The sequence below is a fragment of the Chenopodium quinoa genome, unplaced genomic scaffold (assembly GCF_001683475.1).
Source record: "Chenopodium quinoa cultivar QQ74 unplaced genomic scaffold, ASM168347v1, whole genome shotgun sequence".
Taxonomy (NCBI): domain Eukaryota; kingdom Viridiplantae; phylum Streptophyta; class Magnoliopsida; order Caryophyllales; family Amaranthaceae; genus Chenopodium; species Chenopodium quinoa.
The window spans coordinates 3,408,384-3,427,005 of NW_018745533.1; the positions used below are offsets into that span (position 1 = coordinate 3,408,384).

An 18,622-nucleotide genomic window follows, 5' to 3' on the forward strand; every position below is an offset into this window, starting at 1 on the left:
GTTATCAATTATTAAGTAAAAATAACATATTAAAATTAGTTTCATACCGTGCAAAAGTTAAAAAAAATTACTGCATTGAATTTACTTTCCTTCTATCATAAAATAAGATGCAATTTTCCCTATAAATAGTAAGAACTCAATCCTTAAAATACCAAAATAAATAAATAAAAACAAAAAAAAAAAAGTCAACTTCCGATAATACGATAATTGGTGATCTTAAACATGATATATGATATAACTATCGTTATCAACTTAAGAATAAGATTCATTCTCCATTGATTAAGGAGGGAAAAAAAAACCAGATGTATTCAACACCATTTATTGTGCTAATGCATATTGAGCTTAGATTTTGCTTAAAAATTGGAGATTCTTAATTGTAATTGATATGTACAACATTCCGACATGGGGATAAAATTCCACAATAGCGGAGGGTTGATTCCATATCTCAAAGATACAATATTCTCAATTGAAACATATCTTGTTATAGCTGGAATCATGTGTGACACTTTACACGCGAGACATTATCTATTAGAGGTGAGCTATAATTTAGAATACTTAGGCCCCGTTCTTTTCACCTTAATTTTGCTGAACTGAAATTATTTTTACTGAACTGAAATTAATTTTACTGAACTGAAATTAATTTTACTGAATTAAAATTAATTTTACTAAACTGAAATTATTTTTACTAATTTTCTATTATAATTCTTCTTTAAGAAAACTGAATTTTACTGAACTGAACTTTTTTTTAATAGGACTGAAATTATTTTTACTGAACTGAAATTAATTTTATTGAACTGAAATTATTTTTACTTAATATTATTTTTTTTAAGGTGAAGAGAACAGGACCTTAGAATTGGAACAAAACAAAATTAAGGCCCTGTCGCAATAGGTTCTGGTTCTGGATCTCAAATTTTGGAGTTAGAACTTGTTGGGTACTCAATTCCAACATATACTAAGTATTTATAGCCTTAAGATGCTATTCAATTCCAAACCATGCATAAATCAATCCTAGATAAGTTTTGGAAGACATAAATAGAAGAATAGGTTGAGCCCAAGTCTAACAATTTAAGCTTTAAATTAAAGTGAGATTAATATGTCATAGACTCATAATTGTAAACATGGTCAAGACATATTAGTAACATAATACTAGCAGAATCGGTTAACTTGTAAACAAGTTAACAACGTAGCTTGGTGTATGTTTAGCTAGTTTCGACTGTACAATACTTGAACACTAATTGTTACATTAGATTAGAAAAATTCAACAAGTCCATATGAAGGATTATGTCTTCCCTTGAGAAAGTTTTTGCAAATCTTCTCCAAGTGTTTTCTATCAGGCTCAATGTTTTCTATTTTCGACCGTGTAGCTTCAACAAAGTCTTCCTATGTATCGGACAAATTGAAACAAATTAGAAATTAAAAAGGTATGCATGGTAACAAGCTCGTGTCAAAACAATTCGCATGGTATTAAATTTTAAATTATGAAAACTAAACATTATGTGATATGGAGAAATAAATTTTAACATCGGAGTTAATACCTCTATAGAGCCATTGTTAAGTAGACGATCAAGAAGGTTGTAAAGAATGTCTTTGGTATATTCCGGATGACCTTGAGTGCCCAAAATGTGGTTGCCAATGGTAAACATTTCCACCTTTGTCTTATCAGAAAATGCAACAACTTCAGCATCAATTGGCAACTCCCACACTTCATCTTGATGGCATTTAATTATTGTTAGGGTTTGTGGAATTTCATGATTTGAAACCTCTAAATTAAGTTGAGAGGTAAAAAATTCCTTGTTATTTATTTTTATTTCTCTTAATCCTATATCCCATCCTGTAGGAGATCTTGCCACTTTTCCTCCCAATGCCCTGCATAACACCTATAAAAAAAACGTATCTAAGTCAAATTAAAATAATAGCTATTAATAATAAGATACTTTATGCGAGTAACTTTTAACTATATAGAGTGCGCTAACTTTAAACTAGTTTATTTTATTCTTAACTCTTAAGATACATTGTCGTATAACTTTCAATATCTTATAGCTATGACAAAGTTGAAAAAAACTTATATAGAAAAGGATAAATATGTATTTATCTATTTACTAAATGAAAACGGACTTAGTTTTTTTTTTGAAAACAAAACGGACTTAGTTAATTGTGCTCTACTACTAGCTAACTAGGACTGGTTCAGAGAGTTCTCTTTTATAAGTTCATACAAGTCTTTGTATTATCGCTATCATGACATGTCAATTGTATTATCCGGTAAGTCAAAAATGTTTTTGTAATATTCGAAAAATATTCTAGTAAAGTATTTTATGGAAAAAAAGGCCATGTTGTTGAGGGAAAAAAATAGTCCAAAATTATTCTTTAATAGATATATTCCACTTTATGTATTGATAAAGATTTAAGATTATATATTTCCATCAAACCCCATAAAAATAAAATAAAATAAATAAAATTCCTACCATATTGGTGCACTACTTATTACGAGAACAAAACCTAGTTAAACAATAGGCCTCCTCGTTGTATAAGGTAATTAAGTAAATTAAATATATATATATATATGAATCATATAATATGATATCTTACATTATTTCTTGCATATAAGGTAATTTTATGTTCCCTTGTCGCATAATAATAACATATATGAAAATGCTTAACCATAATTACAATCGCATGATTCTCCAAATTAATATGCTCGGTTTTTTTTTTCCTACTTTTTTTTTCACTATAATCACAATATATTGGTTTGTAATTGAAAATAAACATGCTATATACTCCTAATATATTTTTCATAAATTTGTTAAAGATTTATGTTCATATCAAAAATTAAAATTGTGTATTCTATCATCTTAAACAACATACGTATGCATGGTGCTATATGCCTATATATGTTCTTGAGAAAGCCATATAATGATTTAGTTGAAATATATAATTAGCTAGTACTCGTACTATGATTTTGAAACAGAGAGAGTATGTTTATTTGGTTACCTGATGACCAAAGCAAATACCGAGAATTTTCTTTTGCATGGAATCAAGAGTTTGCAAAAGAATGCAAAGTTCAAGGATCCAATACTCATTTCCATAAGCATCAAAAGGACTTCCACTAACTACAAACCCATCATACATCTCAAGCTCATTCATATTTGGAAATTCACCCTCCACAACCCTATACAAATCCCATGTCTCTCCTTCTTCCCCGAAAGCCACCACAAAAACATTGAAGTATCCTCCATACACTTTCTTCACGTACTCTGAGTCATGTGCTGCTAGTAGAAGAGCATATCTTTTTGTATTCATCATATTGTTTTGATCACCATTTTCCATTTTCTATGAATTATATATACTACTAATTCAAGAGGATGATTGTATTAGCTAACTAATTATGCTTAACTTAGGAGCTAATATAATATGATTGAAACCTAGGGTTTTTTTTTGTTTATAATTTAGAGAGAAACTAGATTGAAGAAAGAGAGTGTAGTTTTAGTGAAGTGTATGTATTCAAATTTGTGGTACGAAGAAATTTGAAGGTTGAAGTTACCTTTATATAGCATTAGTTTTTTGTTTATTTTTTTTTTTTCTCACTTTATTACGCTATGATGACCCCACTTAATAAAATTTTTACCAACTAATTTAATGTGCCATATTCCTTAAATAAATTAAAATTTTAGCTAATTTAATGTATATTATATACTCTTGCAATTTATATGCGTTAGAAAATCCTAAAAAAAATACTTTATGTTTTGTATTTTTATAAAGATCATGGACATATTCATCCAAAAACATATATTGAATATGGAAATATTATTCTTTATTTATTATTATTTTTAATATATAATTAATATCTATATATTTATGGTTCTAAATAATACATTTTGTATAAAATAAAAGGAAAAAAGTGATATTGACAAATTTCTTCCTAAAGTAATAGATGGAAAATTATAGGGATCTTAGTATAGGTTTCCAGTAGATAGTGAAAATGGTGAAAAATCACTAATTAATTTCCAAAAAGTCAACGGTGAATTTAGTTTTTCACCTTGCTAGCTACTAGTAGTTGCTACAACGATGCTTTCACTGTCACTTATTACTACAAGCCAAGAATAAGGCAATGTCAACCTTTTCTCCTCTTTCAAATAATATTTTCCATTGATTTTTATTAATCAAGTATGCTATCATGTCTAGATTACAACATGAAATTATCTTGCCAAAAAAAAAAAAAAAAAAAAATTGCCATACTTTAATTTGTTTCTACATACGCTATTAGAGAAAAAAAATTATATTGTATATTATATTCTAGTTGATATATATCCTTGTCAAAAAAAAAATAGTTGATGTATATCGTTAATAAGATACTCTATATCACTATATAATATCAATACCCAAGGTTAAATTTGATTAGGTAATTTCCCCACACTTCTTATGAAATCTAACTCTAATTTTTTTTGACTGGAAACTCTCTAATTACTATAGTATTGTTCTTTCAAAAAAAAAAAACTCTGCACTAGAGTATTGTAATACTTTGGTTAAACATGTACGATATCACATACTATTAGAACTGTCAAAAGTTGACCCGACCCGAAATACCGATTCAAGCCCGATTATTAACCGACCCATCTGAACCCGAAAAAAATGTGACCCAAACTCGATCTGAAACCAACCCTAGACCCGACTTGACCCGAGTATGTGAGACCCGAACCCGAACATGAACTAACCTGGAGATGACCTGACCAAAATGTAACCCGTAAATTATGGACTTGAACCGAAATTGACCCAAACCCGTTTTAACCCGTTAAAACCCGAATTTAACCCGACTTGTTGCTAAGCTGACCTAAATTCAACCCGATCCGTTCCTAACCCGACCCGAATTTAACCAAACTTGTTACAAACCCGACCCAAAATCAACCTGACTTGTTATTGACCTGACCCAAATTCAACCCGACTTGTTATTGACCCGACTCGAATTTTACCATACCTATTACTTACCCAACCCAAAAATTCAACCTGACTTGTTATTAACCCGACCTAAATTCAACCCAAATTGTTCCTAACGCGATTTCAAATTACCTTAAATGTAATTTAGACCACCTAATTATTGTTGATCAAAACATTTTGTCTAGGGAGACCAAGTCGGTCCAAGCCAGCAAAAGAAAGGAGCGGCATCATCCTCAAATTTAAGAGTTAAATATAGTATATATTTGTTGTATGGTCAAAGGATATAATTATCTTCCTAAATTATAAACTATATTTCCCTAGTATATTGCCATATATATTATAGTCAAAGGAAATAATTAGCTTGTCAAAAATGATAATTATCTATTTATAGTTAGTTGAACCCGAATATGACCTGACTTGGAAATGACCCGACCTGATTGTAACCTGTAATTTTTTGACTTGAACATAACCCGACTAGACTCTGAGAATGACCCGACTTGGAAATGACTCAACCTGATTATAACCCACAAATTATTGACTTGAACTGAACCCGACTTGAACCCGAGAATGATCCGACTTGAAAATGAACCGACCTGATTATAACTCGCAAATTACTGACTTGAACCGAACCCGACTTAAACCCGAGAATGACCCGACCTGATTCTAACCCGCAAATTATTGACTTGAACCTAACCCGACTCGAACCCGAGAATTACCCTAACCCGTTTTAGCCCATGAAAACCCGAATGAAACTTGACCTATTGTTCACTCGACCTGAACATAACCCGACCTGTTATGAACCCGTCCTAAACCCGACCCAAACCCGATAAGAAGTATATGACTCGACGTGACCCGACTCAAGCTTGACCCAACCCAAACTTGACCCGCATAGTTATTGAATTAATCCGAATTGACCCGACCTGAGTTGACCCGACCAACTCTTACCGACCCAAACCAGACCCATTTACCCGAATTAACAGCTCTACCCGAAACCTCGAAAATTTCTAAAAAAGAGTGGATATTAGCCTTCAATTTTGGAATTTTTTGACTTTTTTTCACCTGGAAATAAAAATTGCCGAAATGTTTACCATGGTTCCTAATACCCTCTGAGAATCCAATTGGCTGGGTAGAACCAACCAATTTGTCTTTAAACGACCAATTTATCGGTTTACAACTTGCACCTATTTCATTAACACAAGCTTACCACGAACATTTATAAGAACATATAATGATCATATATTGCAAGAGCCAGCTACAAATAAATTGTCTTTTCGTAACGGCTGCATACGTAACGGTCGTCGCCCGTTACGGATAGGTTTTTTTTGCCCGTTACAGATAGCAATTTTTCCACTAGTATTCCAAACGACATTATATGATTCCGAAATGTATTCCCTAGCTAGAATTTCAAGAATTTTCGACACTGGGCCCCGAAGACTCAAAAAATTCTCAAAAAGCGTGGATATAGCCTTTAATTTTTGAATTTTTTGACTTTTTTTTAATCGGAAATAAAAATTGCCAAAATGTCATCCCTAATACCCTCTGGGATTCCAATTGGGTGAGTGGAACCATCCAATTTGCCTTTAAACGACCAATTTACCAGTTTTCAACTTGCACCGATTTCATTAACTCAAACCTGCAACGAACATTTATAACAACAAAGAATGATCACATATGGTTTCAAAAGGAATTATATGACCCCGAGATATATCCTCTATAATTTCAAAACTTTTCGACAACGGGCCCTGTAACCTCCAAAATTTCTCAAATAGTGTGGATATTAGCCTTCAATTTTGGAATTTTTTGACTTTTTTTTGCCAGGAAATAAAAATTTCCAAAATATTTACTATGGTCCCTAATACCCTATGAGAGTCCAATTGGTTGGGTGGAACCATCTATTTTGCCTTTAACCCGCCAATTTACCGATTTAAAACTTGCATAAATTTCATTAATTAATTCAAGCCTACCACGAACATTTATGACAACATATAATGATCATATATGGTTCCAAACGACATTATATGACTTTGAGAAGTATCCCCTTAAATCTCAAGCCTTTTCGACACCAGGCCCCGAAATCTTTAAAATTTCTCAAAAAGCATGGATATTAGCCGTCAATTTTGAAACTTTTTGACTTTTTTCGCCCGGAAATAAAAATTCCCGAAATGTTTACCATGGTCCTTAATACCTTTCACGAGTCCAATTGGGCGGGTGGAACCATCCAATTTGCCATTAAACGGCAAATGTACCGGTTTGCAATTTGCATCGGTTTCATTAACTCAACCCTACCACGAACATTTATGACAACATATAATGATCATTTATGGTTCCAAACGAAATTATATGACCCCCAGATGTATCCCCTAAAATCTCATTTCTTTTCGACACTGGGCCCCGAAACTTTCAAAATTTCTAAAAAAACATAGATATTAGACTTCAATTTTAGAATTTTTTGACTTTTTTTAGACGGAAATAAAAATTGCAGAAATGTTTACCATAGTCTCTAATACTCTCCGGGAGTCCAATTGAGTGGGTAGAGCCACCCAATTTTCCTTTAAACAACCAATTTACCAGTTTACAACTTGCACCAATTTCATTAACTCAAGCCAACCACGAACATTTTTGAAAACAAATTATAATCATACATGGTTCAAAACGACATTATATGACCCCGAGATCCTAGAATTTCAAGAATTTTAGACAGCGGGCCTCGAAGACACCAAATTTCTCTAAAAGCGTGGATAATTCGCCTTTTATTTTTTATTTTTTATTTTTTTTGATTTTTTTCACCCGTAAATAAAAAATTATCGAAATGTTTACCATAGTCCAAAATACCCTCCCAGAGTTCAATTGGGTAGGTGGAACCATCCAATTTGCCTTTAAACGACCAATTTACCGATTTACAACTTATACCGATTTCATTAATTCAAGCCTACCACGAACATTTATGAAAACATATAATGATCATATATGGTTACAAACGACATTATATGACACAAATATATATGCGTTGGAATTTCAAGACTTTTCGACACCGAGTCCCGAGACCTTCAAAATTTTACAAAATGCATGGATATCAGTCTTCAATTTTGGAATTTTTTGACTTTTTTTCGCCCGTAAATAAAAATTTCTGAAATGTTTACCATGGTCCCTAATACCCTCCAGTAGACCAATTGGGTGGGTGGAACCACCAATTTGCCTCTAAACGGCCAATTTACCAGTTTACTACTTGCACCGATTTCATTAACTTAATCCTACAACGAACATTTATGACAACAAATAATGATCATATATGGTTCCAAACGACATTATATGACCCTGAGATGTATTCCCTAGAATTTCAAGACTTTTAGACATCGGGCCCCGAAGATTCCAAAATTTCTCAAAAAGTGTGGATATTAGCCTTAATTTTTTTGAATTTTTTGACTTTTTTTCGCCCTTAAATAAAAATTTCCGAAATAATTACCATGGTCCCTAATACCCTCCGAGAGTCCGATTGTGTTTTCTATACCGGGCCCCGAAACCTCCAAAATTTCTCAAAAAGCTTGGATATTAGCCTTCAATTTTGAGATTTTTTTTTTCGCCTGGAAATAAAAATTGCCGAAATGTTTACCATGATCCCTAATATTTTCCGGGAGTTCAATTGAATGGGTGGAACCCTCCAATTTTCCTTTAAACGACCAATTTACCGGTTTACAACTTGCACCGATTTCATTAATTCAAGCCTACCACGAACATTTATGACAACAAATAATGATCATATATAGTTCCAAACGGCATTATATGACCCCGAGATGTATCTCATATAATTTTAAGAGTTTTCAACCCTGTGCTCCGAAACCTCCAAAATTTCTCAAAAAACGTGGATATTAGCCTTTATTTTTGACTTTTTCTTCGCCCGGAAATAAAAAGTGCTGAAATGTTACCATGATCCGTAATATCCTCCGGGAGTCCAATTGGGTGTTTGGAACCATTCAATTTTCTTTTAAACTGCCAATTTACCGGTTTATAACTTGCACCGATTTATCGGTTTACAACGGCCAATTTAATTAACTTGCACCGAACCCGATTTGAGCCGAAATTGACTCAAACCCTTTTTAAACCGTCAAAACCCGATTTCAACCCGACTTGTTACTAACCTGACCTGAATTCAACCCAATCTGTTCCTAACCGGACCTGAATTTAACCCAACCTGTTACAAACCCGACTCGAAATCAACCCAACTTGTTATTGACCTGATCCAAATTCAACCCGACTTGTTATTGACCCGACCCGAATTTTACTATACCTATTACTTACCCAACCCAAAAATTCAACCCGATCTGTTACTAACTCGACTCGAAATTAAAACGACTTGTTATTGACCCGACCTAAATTCAACCAAAATTGTTCTTGACCCGATTGCAAATCACCTCAAATGCAATTTAGACCACTTTATTATTGTTGATGAAAACATTTTGTCTTGGGATACCAAGTCGGCCCAGGCCAACAAAAGAAAGGAGCATCATCCTCAAATTAAGAGTTAAATATAGTATATATTTGTTATATGGTAAAAGGAGATAATTATCTTCCTAAATTATAGACTATAGTTCCCTAGTATATTGCCATATATATTATAGTCAAAGGAAATAATTAGCTTGATAAAAATGATAATTATCTATTTATAGTTAGTTGAACCCGAATATGACCTGACTTGGAAATGACCTAACTTGATTGTAACCTGCAAATTATTTACTTAAACATAACCGACTTGAATCTGAGAATGATTTGACTTGGAAATGACCTAACCTGATTATAACCTGCAAATTATTGACTTGAACCGAACCCGACTTGTCGAGAATGACCCGACTTGAAAATGACCCAACCTGATTATAATCCGTAAGTTATTGACTTGAACCGAACCCGACACAAATTCGAAAATGACCCGACCTGATTCTAACCCGCAAATTATTGACTTGAACCGAACCTGGCTTGAACCCAAGAGTTACCCTAACCCGTTTTAACCCGAATTAAACCCGACCTATTGTTCACTCGACCCGAATGTAACCCGACCTGAAACCGATAAGAAGTATGATCCGACGTGACCCGACTCAAGCATGACCTAAGCCAAACACGACTCGCATAGGTTATTAAATTAATCTAATTTACCCGTCCCGAATTGACCCGACCCACTCTTACCTGACCCAAACCCGACCCGTTTACCCGAATTGACAACTCTATATGCTATGTTTATTAACATATAGTAGTGTTCAAATGTAGTAGTGTTGTAACTAATATGAAACGGCCGAAAATAAAAACTGTTGCAACTAAAGTGAAATGGAATGAGTATTTGGTTGTCTAAATAACTTTGCTATTTCTCGTCAAAAAAGAAAAAAACAAACTTTGCTATTTAGGTATGTAAGGATCTAAGTTCTTATATGTCCAACAGTCCAACACAAATTAACAAATTGTTAGGCCAATCTAAGTGAATTTAGGCCCAACCTAAACTTTTAACATGCTCCCCAAAACTCCAAAAGAAGCCCATTAGGTCCAACTCCAGCCAGCAAAATAAGCAAGTACTTATAACTTTCGAAGGGGAAATCCCAAGGTACTTTCAATTTGTTTATTTATGCACATTCCTCAAAAATGATTATACAGAGTATCTTTGTTCCCTTTCAAATACGAAGTATTAGCTTAAGTATCAAAGTGAGTATTCTCAAACACCTTCCCGAGCTTAGGTTAATCATATTTGTATGAGGTTGAAACGTAATTGTATGGGGAGATACCGATAATGGGTAAACGTATGCCGATATCAACCGCTTTTATAGAACATACAGATTCCTATTTTGAGTCATAAAGACCATGTCGGTATTGCCCCATATCGACATAGGCAACGATCGTCCTGAGAACAACACGTGGCGTCAGGCGACCAACACCTAGTATATATGTAATTTGCATTAGGGGCGAAGCCAGAATTATAAAGTTATGGGGGCCGGTTAGTATGTTAACTTGATTATAGTCTATAATAGATATTACGGAGTATTATTTTTTTTCTTGCACTTATTGGGATGATAATTATACATTTGTTTACTAATAGTTTGTTTTTATTATTTTTTTTTCAAGGCAAGATGTAGTAGTAGTTTAGGATCACACTCAAAGTTTAGTAAATGTAAAATTTAATGTAATGTAAGCAAATAGTCCTTAACAGTCAAAAAATGATTAGAATTGTTGTATAATTATAAAATATATATTAATTAATCTGCTAGTTTACTTGGGCCTCTTTTTTTTACTTTGTCAAATAAGAAAGAATCTAGTTTACAGGCTTACAACCTGTAGGGATGACAATTCTAAATGGATATCCGCAAATCCGATCCACCCGAAATAAATAAATGGACGAAAATCTGCATTAAATGGATGAAGGGCGGGTGACGGATGAAGCGGGTTACGGATCGGGTCGGATTCGGGTGGGGCTCCGTTTCATCCGTCACCCGATCCGTCATCCGTTTATCACCCGATCCGCAGTCCATCCGTATATATATAAAAAAAATTCCCAATTTTCTTATATACTAGTATATACTACACTATGTATGTACTATATATTTCTAAAAAAAAATCTAAAAATTCTTTAATTTTATTTTTAAAAATATAAAACCTCCCTCAATTCCTAATTATGTAGTACCGAAATAAGTTCATGATTCTGTTAAAAAAAAAAAGTAAGTTCATGATTATTTTTATTGCTATAGTTTGGAATAAAAATTTAATTAATGGTTTACTTTTAAGTTTAAAATTGGCTAAAAGTTTTTGTTTTTTTTATTCTAACGTATTAGATTTTATAGTTTGAGTAGGATTATAATTATCACCCGTTAAGCATCCGATCCACCCGTTTCATCCGCGGATGACAGATGGATCGGATGCGGGTGATGGGTTTTGCGGGTGACGGGTGGATCGGGTGGAGCGGATGATTAATTCGGGTGGATGCGGGTGGAGCCCCATCCGACCCGAATCCGATCCGTTGCCATTCCTAACAGCCTGCCACCAAGCAGCATCTCAGCAAGGTTTTTAAAAAAATAAATTGAAAAGTTAATGATAATGAGGATCGAACTTAGTGTCACAGGGTTTGAAAGTTAAAACATGAAGGCAAAGCACCGTTATGCCAAACGCTATACCACTATTTAATTGTGAAATGTTTAGTCTATATCCAAAATCTTGTAGGGGCCAAGAGTTAAATTCTAACCCACAAAGTTAGGCCGCGGTGGGCCGGGCCTCCACTAGGCCCCCCCTGTGGCTTCGTCCTTGATTTGCATGGCATGCAGTCACATGGTTCCTCTATTAAAAGGGTATTTATTACTCTCTCTCTCTATTAATACCTTCTCTTCTTCTTAAACACTTTCGGACTTTGTCATCAGAGTTGTTATCCTCATCTTTACCCCAGGGTTAGCTAATCCTTATTTCTTGTGTAGGTGCTTTGCTGGACGATAGGATTTTCACGGATCTTGGATACGAGTTGTCGGATTACATCCAGAACAGTAACACTACCACGTTGAAGTCTTCCTTAATTACATTGTACGTCAAGAAATCATCCCCCATTACGTGGTGAACTGGTAATTATATTGTTTAATTAGCTCATTTTTATGTGCGGCTGACCACATATGTGCCACCTACAAAAGAACAAAGTAACCAATCTAATACAGACAAGTAGCCCTTACAATACTAATCGAGTAACCCTTATAACATTGACCGAGTAACCGTTGTACCACTAACCGAGTAGCCTTCATTACATTGACGAAGTAATTTAACCCCATGCACACAAACATTCGATCTTACAATACATACGTAATAATGTAATATATGTTCAAATTAAAAGTAAACATCACACAGTAATTACACGCTAAGCTAGAATGAACAACAATGTATAACTAGTAAATTCAAACCCACATGTTAAATACAAAACAATATCAAATTGGTGCAACCCAATGATGAAGATCAACAATAACAAACAAATTGACCCCCTCCATAATTACTTGGAAAAGAGAAGTAAAAATAATGATGATTTAGTGATTTACATAAGTTAAAAAATGATTCATAGTATATGTTTAATCACACTATGTATATGACATAGTCCAACTAAGCTAGCTAGCTTTGTTTGTGAATCTTATTTAGAAGATTTTCTCTCCATTTCCAACTTCTCAAATAAGCTTCCATCATATACTCCTCTTACTACATCTTTTTGTAACAACCCATCCTTGTCCTTGCATAGAGAAAACAATACTTTCCATTCTACAAAGGCACCAATCCTGTAAAAATAAAAGGCAAGATCAATCAATAACATAATACTAAAGGTGAATCTAACATGACACTTGTCATGTTCTGATTAAAATTTTTCCCGCCATTTTTAACTTTCCTTTCTTTTTACAAATCTTCGTGAATATTAATTTATATATATTAGAATATTTATCCTTCAATTTGGCAACTATATTATATACAAAGTATATTCTATATGCATTCAATGATAATAAATTAATAATATTTTAACCTAATTTTCATTATTTTATAATAGGTATTTTTTTACTAAAATAAACAAACATATAATATATTACAATAATAATGTACTACTCCATATCATTTTGTATCATATTTTTTTCTTTGGATTTTTTATTTTTTTATTTTTTTTTGTTGCTCCAACCTGGATTGACTCTTTAACTTTTATTACGAAGTATATATTTGTTGATTTATTTATGATAATAACACTACAATTCAATAAATAAAAATAAAAAATAAAAATAAAAAACCTTGATTACTATCAAAAAAAAAATAGTCAATTAAATTTGTATAAAACATTATATCGGTCAAAGTAAGCTATAAAACATTGTGCCGGTCAAAATATGCCAACAAAATTGGGACGTTGAGGTATGTACATTACACGTGTTCCTCTAAAAAAAGTACATTCTACAGGTTATAATTAACATATAATTTAATTCTTATGTAAAATCCTATAATTATTAAATTTGTGTTTTTTAAAAAAAATGTTTAATGATCAATAACTTTTGACATCGATATAATATTAAACTCAAGTTTTGTTTTTTCTTTATTATTATTATTATTATTATTATTATTATTATTATTATTAAAGAAATTCAAGTATCTATTTCAAGTTTTTGTTAAATTAATATTGTAATTAAAAATTAGGTTAAGTAAAAACCGTCCATTGCACAGGACTTAAACTAGTTATAATCTAAACATGAAACATAAAACATACGAAGTATATCGGGTGCTTCCATACATTTATTTTGTTCTATTCAATTACAACAAGTATAAAAATTCGGGAAAAAACGTGTATTTTGTTATTTTTTTTAAGGATAGAGTAAAACTAAGATAACATAGAGGTCGCGTGAAAGAGAAAAATTAATTATCTTTGAAATGAAATAAGAAAGTGGCATAGTAACATAATAAGAAGAAAAAAAAAATCAAAATTCGATAGAACATACAAGAAGACTAGAAGAGTTAAGAACAGTGGCGGATCCAGGATTTCGGAATAGGGGTAGCACTAAACCCGCATAGTAGAAAAATTAAAGGGACGAATTAACCAATATATACCTATGAACATGAAACTCAAACTAAATTTAATTATGATGGTAATAACACATCAATTTAAAGTTTTTGCATAATTGTGATTTTGCATAATTAAGATGGTGATAACACATCAAGTTAAAATTCAACTATCTATACATTTTGCTATGAGTTATTATTGCGGATAAAATTATGCATGTACAACATAATAGCTATCAAAATATATATTTCATATTACAATAAAATAAAATTAGTCAATTTATCAGATATTACTAATTTTCTTCACGGACAAATAATCTATATATATTTATATATATTTCATACTATTATTATTGTTGAACAAAACTTAATGGAAGTTATTTTTATGTAATGTATTTTAAAATGAATGTCAAGGAAGTAAAAAGTAATTTGGAAAAGAATCAAAATTTGCTGGAGCCTGTAAATCAATTTTATCTTATCTATTTAAATGTCAAGAAAGAGGAAAATTATTTGGGGTGGAAAAAAAAAAGCATTGTTAGTGATTTTTTTTCAAAAAAAATTAAAAAATATAGATTTATAATAAACCAAAAAGAAAGTGTTTGTTGTCAAAATAAAAATAAAAATGAGAAAAAAATGAGCAAAATATTGAGAGCGAAAATATGGAAGCTTTAATTACTTACTTTGTAATTAAAGAAAAAAAAGGAAAAAAAAAAAAACAAAGTGCATGGGGAGAGAATCGAACCGCTGACTCTAGGGCACCTCAAAGGAAACTTTAATTACCTGATTTGTATCGCTGAAGCAAATTCAATATTCATGTAATATATGCATTGTTTACTAGTTATCAAGTATTTAGGAGGAAGGTTTTTTCATATAGTTTTTTTTCCCTCTCTTTCCCGGGGATAGCACGTGCCCCCCGGGTTCCAATGTAGATCCGCCAGTGGTTAAGAAGCAATGCTAACCTTCCTGTTAAGTCCTTAGGTTCTCTGTTTGCCTTGAGCATATCACTAAGTTCTTTAGAGGTGAGAGCATTTGTATTTGAGCGAGCATGCTTCCTAAAGATGTCTTCAAACTTCGATTCTACAAACCTATGAATTATTATGCAAATGGTCAACACACACAATAGTTTTAATAAACGATGATGGAGAAAGTATATTGTATATTGTGGTATAGATGATGGACATGTATTTTCTAGCTAGTGTTTCAATAAGCGTTACATGCTTGTTTTTCAAAACTTTACAGTGTATGCACCCCATAGGAAGGCAATAAGTTCTAAAATATTTTGAGTTTTTGTCGTAGTATGTTCATCAGCCATGTGACAGTGACACTCCCTCATTTAGTGACAATTTTAGAAATATTCACTTAAGTTTATTGATAATAAAGGAATTCAAACATGAATGTCTTTCACGCATGAGCTGACTGTTGTTATTTATGCAATAACCCAAGACATTGGCGAGATCTATAGAATAACTAATTTTGACTATAAACAAGTTTCATTAATAAGTTGTATCTTGGCATACACAAATACACTAGCACTACTCCACAAGGGATGATTTTTTTAAGGGTAATAGATGGTTCCGATTTTCGAATTAAAATTAAAAAAATGATGCAATAAGAGTATGAAACATACCTTCCTTGTGTGTCATAAGTACCAGTATCACTCCCATGTTTGCCCTTGGCTATGTTCTTTATTTCAATTGGAAAAAGCAAAGAAGGGAATTTCCCCTGTACCCATGCCAAAAATAAATAGAAAATAAATTGTCAAAAATCATTGTTCAATAATATACTGATTCATAAAAACAAAAAAAAAAAAAAAAAAAAAAAAAAAAAAAAAAAAAAAAACAAACAAACATTTGAATTTTCTTTGTTTGTTTTGTTAAATGGTAAAAAACAATTTTCTTATTGGTAAAAGTTACTATGTATGTACGAAGTTTTAAAAAAGAAAAACCATTTTTCATTGGTAAAAAAAGTATGTCACATTTCTTTTTACTCATTATTTACTTATCTATTTTCTCTCCTCTATCCTTCCCTTCATTTTTACTTCCATATTTTTATTCCAAAAGTTATCTTATAATCAATCAAACAAAGTTAACCCATTTCATGCACAATCACTATTCCATAAAAATTATTTTTTAAATAATTAATTTTTATAAAAAAATATTTTCCATCAAAACAAACAGAGCCTATATCATAACATCATGGTAAATATTGATATATGACTAATTATACAAAAATTTTAAAGATTCAAAGAGGTACCGGGCGAGTTTTGGGACTGATGGTCAAGGTGACAAAGGTTGTGGCGATGGATATAAATAGCCCACATCCAATGGCACGCAATCCTACAACATGTACACACTCAATAAGTTTACCAAAAATTCTTGAGATTAAAAAAAAAAAAAAAAATCAAATAATATATTTAGAGGAATTATTTGGTTTACAATTGAACCAAAAACCCTTAAAATATAAATATGAAAAATTAATTAAAGTTTAGGAGAAATATATGGTTTATGAATTATGATATAACCTTTGAAGGTCTCCCATGGATAAATAACACCATCATGATTCCTATCGAAGAAAGCAGCATGTTTAGCAAGCACGTTTTCTCCTGTTCCTTCAACTACATGACCACATAGCAAATTTAATATGGAGTCATTCATAAAAACACAATAATAATACGTTAATTAAATATAGACAATACTGTAATAGTATTTATCATCTCAATTTACTCGTCCATGACCATTTACACATAATTTTATGCAAGTTTAAATATATAGAGAAAAACTTGAGTATTCCGTATATGATCGTGGGACCCAACTCATGAAAATATGTAAAGAAATAAATTTTACTTTCACATTAAAAATTGAAACGAGTAAATTGAGACACTTTTATTTTATTTTACTTTTTAACAAATTGGGACACCCTAAATTAAGAAAATGGACGAATAATTTGGAACGAGCATATATAACACAAGTAGCATCTCTATTGAAAGTTAATTGTACATACCTTCATTTTGATTAGTAATACTACTTGAAGCATCCATGTTATACAAGTAAAATGGTGATCAAACTCAATGAGTTCTTTCTTCAATCAGTTTGAAATGGAGGAAAATTTGGGAAAGAAAAATTTGTGAATGAGAGAAAGAAATAATAATACTTTTATGGCGTTGAGAATTTGTGATGGGGTGTTGCTTCTTAAATAACCAGCTTTCTATCGATGCAATAATTTGTGCATTAATTTTAAAATCATATACTCTAAACTGTTAAATAATATATATATATATATATATATATATATATATATATATATATATATATATATATATATATATATATATATATATATATATATTTGTTCTTGCGACTTCTCTATGTTGATAATAAACTAAAAGTCCAATTTAGTAAGATTATTTCGAATTAAAAAAAAAGTAGTTTAACTTTCAAATTGCTTGTCAAATGAAGATTTCAACATAGATTTTTATGTGCACGTAAAGAACTTAATATATGGAGGATGTTATCTATTTTAATTGGTTATTATTATAGAAAACCCAAAAGGTTTAAGTTGGTGGTTAAATTAAAGTTCAAGATAGATTTGTATATACTACGTATATTCTATTAGTTATGTTGGTCTCAAGACTTGAAATTGAATTTTGTTCAAATTGTTTACCTTTGGTGGCGCCCTCTCTTGCCTCTCTATGACATACTCACACAAGGGATAATTGATGTAACTTTTCATATTTTCAGCTGCCAAAAGATACGTTCGATTATATATAGCAACTTTTATTTATATATTTTCTATATAGAGCGTGTTTATAAATATGGAAGACTTATCATTTGCAATTTTAGCATCCAACTATCTATTATACTTCGTACAAGAAAGTTACAAAATTATAGAAATATTTAGATAACATATTTACATGTCTTCAATACTTCATACGAGTAATACTTAATTTTTCTCCAAAAGGAAAGAAAAGTCAAATGGATTTGTGCAATAATGCAATTAGGAATTATCTAGAGACGACAATATTATCCGCTTACCTAGCTAACATAAGAAAGTTGCTTATACGTCGCATCAAACATGGGAAAAAAAAAATCATTCTAACATGTTAAGATTTTTTCCATCTCATTATTTCCTCATTAGGATCTTAAGATTACGACAATATTAGGCAATCCGAATA

The 18,622-nt window shown here is 31.6% G+C and overlaps 2 protein-coding genes across 2 annotated transcripts; both read right to left on the reverse strand.

Annotated features, from left to right (window-relative positions):
* Positions 1–1,077: 1,077 nt before the first annotated feature.
* Positions 1,078–3,759, reverse strand: LOC110715792 (gamma-glutamyl peptidase 5-like). Its single transcript, XM_021894404.1, has 3 exons — positions 2,989–3,759; positions 1,536–1,877; positions 1,078–1,380 (listed from the first exon to the last, which is right to left on the reverse strand). The coding sequence occupies exons 1-3, from the start codon at positions 3,322–3,324 to the stop codon at positions 1,249–1,251; spliced, it is 810 nt and encodes a 269-aa protein (XP_021750096.1). The 5' UTR covers positions 3,325–3,759; the 3' UTR covers positions 1,078–1,248.
* Positions 3,760–12,799: 9,040 nt separating this feature from the next.
* On the reverse strand, positions 12,800–17,691 carry LOC110715953 (probable peroxygenase 5). The gene is made up of 6 exons (XM_021894567.1): positions 17,452–17,691; positions 16,973–17,065; positions 16,705–16,787; positions 16,079–16,173; positions 15,411–15,536; positions 12,800–13,199 (listed from the first exon to the last, which is right to left on the reverse strand). Exons 1-6 carry the CDS (start codon positions 17,486–17,488, stop codon positions 13,058–13,060), a joined length of 576 nt encoding a protein of 191 aa, XP_021750259.1. The 5' UTR covers positions 17,489–17,691; the 3' UTR covers positions 12,800–13,057.
* Positions 17,692–18,622: the final 931 nt, after the last annotated feature.

Coding starts and splice junctions, on each gene's coding strand:
- LOC110715792 (XM_021894404.1), bottom strand. CDS start 3,324: ATGGAAAATGGTGATCAAAACAATATGATGAATACAAAAAGATATGCT. Junction 1,878..2,988: donor GTATTTGCTTTGGTCATCAG/GTAACCAAATAA, acceptor TTTTTTTTATAG/GTGTTATGCAGGGCATTGGG. Junction 1,381..1,535: donor TTAACAATGGCTCTATAGAG/GTATTAACTCCG, acceptor TCCGATACATAG/GAAGACTTTGTTGAAGCTAC.
- LOC110715953 (XM_021894567.1), bottom strand. CDS start 17,488: ATGGATGCTTCAAGTAGTATTACTAATCAAAATGAAG. Junction 16,788..16,972: donor TCCATGGGAGACCTTCAAAG/GTTATATCATAA, acceptor TACATGTTGTAG/GATTGCGTGCCATTGGATGT. Junction 13,200..15,410: donor CCTAAGGACTTAACAGGAAG/GTTAGCATTGCT, acceptor TTATTTTTACAG/GATTGGTGCCTTTGTAGAAT.